Here is a 2,965-nt window from a genome sequence, read left to right on the forward strand (position 1 = left end):
AGTTGGAGTTTCACTCCGTCGCCCAGACCGGAGTGCAGTGGCATGCTCCCGGCCACCGCAGCCTCGACCTGCTGGGCTCTGGTGATCCTTCTGCCTCAGCCTTCCAAGTAGCTAGAACTATAGGTGCGCGCTACTACACCTGGCTAATTTTTTTGATTTACTGTAGAGATGAGATCTCACCAAGTTGCCCAGGCGGGTCTGGAACCCGCGGCTCAGGCAGTTCACTCACCTCAGCCTCCTAAAGCACGGGATTACAGGCTGAACCACTGAGCCCGGCTGATTTTTTTATTTATTGTAGAGATATGAGGTCTTGCCAAGTCTCTCAGGTTGGTCTCAAACCTGTGGGCTCAGACAATCCTCTTACCTTGGCCTCCCAACATTCTGAGATATAGGTGTGAGCCACCGTACTTGGCCTGGAAGTCCTTTTATTTTTAATGTTTTTCAAAAATTTTTGAGTCAGGGTCTTAACTCTTTTTCTTCCAGGCTGGAGTCAGTTGCATGATCATGGCTCACCGCAGCCTTGTCTTCCTGGGCCCAGGTGATTCTCCAGCCTCAGCCTTCTGAGTAGCTGAGACTACAGGCATGTGCTACCACACCTGGCTGACTTTTTAATTTCTAATTTTTTTGAGTCAGGGTCTCACTCTGTCCCAGCCTGGAGTGCAGTGGCATGATCATGGCTCACTGCAGCCTTGACTACCTGGGTTCAGGCAATCTTCTGCCTCAGCCTTTGCAGTAGCTGGGACTACAGGTACACACCACCATGCCTGGCTAATTATTATTATTTTTCTAAGAGTCTGGATGTGTTTCTCAGGCTGGTCTAGAACTCCTGGGCTCAGGCAGTCCTCCCATGTCAGCCTCCCAAAGTGCTCCGATCACAGGCTTGAGCCACCTGCTTGGCCTGATTATTTTTTAGAGATGAGGTCTTGCTATGTAGCCGGGTCTGGTCTTGAACTCCTGGGCTTAAGTGATCCTCCTGCCTCAGCCTCCCAGAGTGCTGGGACTACAGGTGTGAGCCACGGCTTCGGCCTCCTTTTTAAAGACTAGAGTTGCTCCAGGCCTAATAAATGCTAGAAACCCATATACAAAGCAGGAATTTGCTAATGGGGCCCCTTAGGGTGTTGAATGGACTATAACTCCCAGAAGCCCTTGATGGAGTGCACCTTTATCCTCCTCTCTCCTGCCCTGAAACTTGCAGGGGTTGTAGTCCAATCATTTGTTTGCACCTCTGTGTCTCTGCAGACTCTGTATTCAACACTGCCTGCACTCCTGGATAGTAATCCTTTCACAGCTGGGGCAGAGCTGCCAGGGCCTGGTGCGGAGCTGGGGGCCATGCCTCCAGGGTTGAGACCTACCCTGGGCGTGTTCCAGGCAGCCCTGGAATTGACCAGCCAGTGCGAGCTGCACCCGGACCTCGTGTCTCAGACTTTCGGCTACTTGTTCTTCTTCTCCAACGCCTCGCTTCTCAACTCACTGATGGAACGAGGTGAGGGTTGGGCTGGGAGCTGGCAGGGAGGCAAAGACGGGTGCCGCTAAGACCCCCGTCAAGTTAGACATGCCACCGGCTCAGGCCTTACCTTTGGGTACCCTGGGGAGCAAACTCTAGATCCCAAGCGGAAGATGGGAACGTTTGGAAGGCAGAGGACAGGGGCCTCCCACCCTTTGCCTCTCATACCCTTAATGCCCTTTACCCACAGGTCAAGGCCGACCTTTCTATCAGTGGTCCCGAGCTGTCCAAATCCGAACCAACCTGGACCTTGTCTTGGACTGGCTGCAGGGGGCTGGGCTGGGCGACATTGCCACGGAGTTCTTCCGGAAGCTCTCCATGGCCGTGAACCTGCTCTGTGTGCCCCGGACCTCCCTGCTCAAGGTGACTCCTGGAACCCCACTGAACCACCTTCTGTATTCAGCTCACCCCTGGAGCTCCCCTTGGGCCCCATGCCATCCCCAGCCCCAGCTCAGACACTGTGGGTAACGCATTGGCAGCTAGAAGGAAGCCAGCACCAACACTGACCAAACTTGGCTCTAGCTGAATTCTAGTGGAACTTATGAAAAATAGTTTCCAGGGTCCCTCCCTCAGACATGCTGAGTCAGGAAGTCTGGTAGGAGACCAGTGAATGTGATGGTTAAAACATTCATTGGACATAAACTATATTCCAGGCACTGTATTTAGCATTTCAAGTTGAATGCTGACAAAGCCCCGCTGAAGTAATAATTGTCAGATTTTCAGATGAGGAAACTGAAAATCAGGTAGATCATTTTATTTTATTTATGTATTCTTAATTTTTTGAGTAAGAGTCTCACTCAGTTGCCCAGGCTGGAGTGTAGTGGCACAATCACGGCTCACTGAAGTCTCGACCTCCTGGGCTCAGGTGATCCACCCCAGCCTCCTGTGTAGCTGGGACTACAGGTGCATGCCACCATGCCCAGCTAATTTTTTTTTTTTTTTTTTTGGTAGAGACAAGGACTTGCTATGTTGCCCAGGCTGGTCTCAAATTCCTGGGCTCAAGCGACCCTGCCTCCTCAGCTTCCCAAAGAGCTGGGATTACAGACATGAGCCACTATCTCTGGTCGATTTTATTTATGTATTTTCTTCAAGTATTTACAGTGTATTTAATAAGCCCCAAGCAGTGTTCCAAGAACCTTACAATCTTACCATATTGCATCCTCATAACAACCTTGCTACATAGTTTCTATTCTCCCAATTTACAGATGAAACTGAGGCACAGTGACTTGCCAGAAGTAGCCATGCTGGGAGTTTTGAACCCAGGCAATCTGGATGTCTCTGATTTCAGTCACACTTTAATCAGGAGTCCCTGATTTTAATCACAACTAGGTCAGATGTAGAAACTGCCAAACATAAAAACTGGCCACAATAGAATGAATCCCTATGAACACATCAACAGCTTCAATAACATAAACTAATGGCCAGTCTTGTTACTACTTCTTCACCTCCACCCACTTCTTT

The 2,965-nt window shown here is 50.1% G+C and overlaps 1 protein-coding gene across 1 annotated transcript in view; it reads left to right on the top strand.

The window, feature by feature from the left end:
• The window catches only part of RASIP1 (Ras interacting protein 1), a 14,501-nt gene that overhangs the window by 9,913 nt on the left and 1,623 nt on the right, over window positions 1-2,965 (top strand). Inside the window, exons 6-7 of the mRNA XM_008048650.2 lie at window positions 1,240-1,483; window positions 1,695-1,867. Coding sequence (XP_008046841.1) covers window positions 1,240-1,483; window positions 1,695-1,867 — 417 coding nt within the window. The remainder of the gene's footprint in view (window positions 1-1,239; window positions 1,484-1,694; window positions 1,868-2,965) is intronic.

This window comes from Carlito syrichta, unplaced genomic scaffold, assembly GCF_000164805.1.
Source record: "Carlito syrichta isolate Samal-C Ts95f unplaced genomic scaffold, Tarsius_syrichta-2.0.1 Scaffold126461, whole genome shotgun sequence".
Taxonomy (NCBI): domain Eukaryota; kingdom Metazoa; phylum Chordata; class Mammalia; order Primates; family Tarsiidae; genus Carlito; species Carlito syrichta.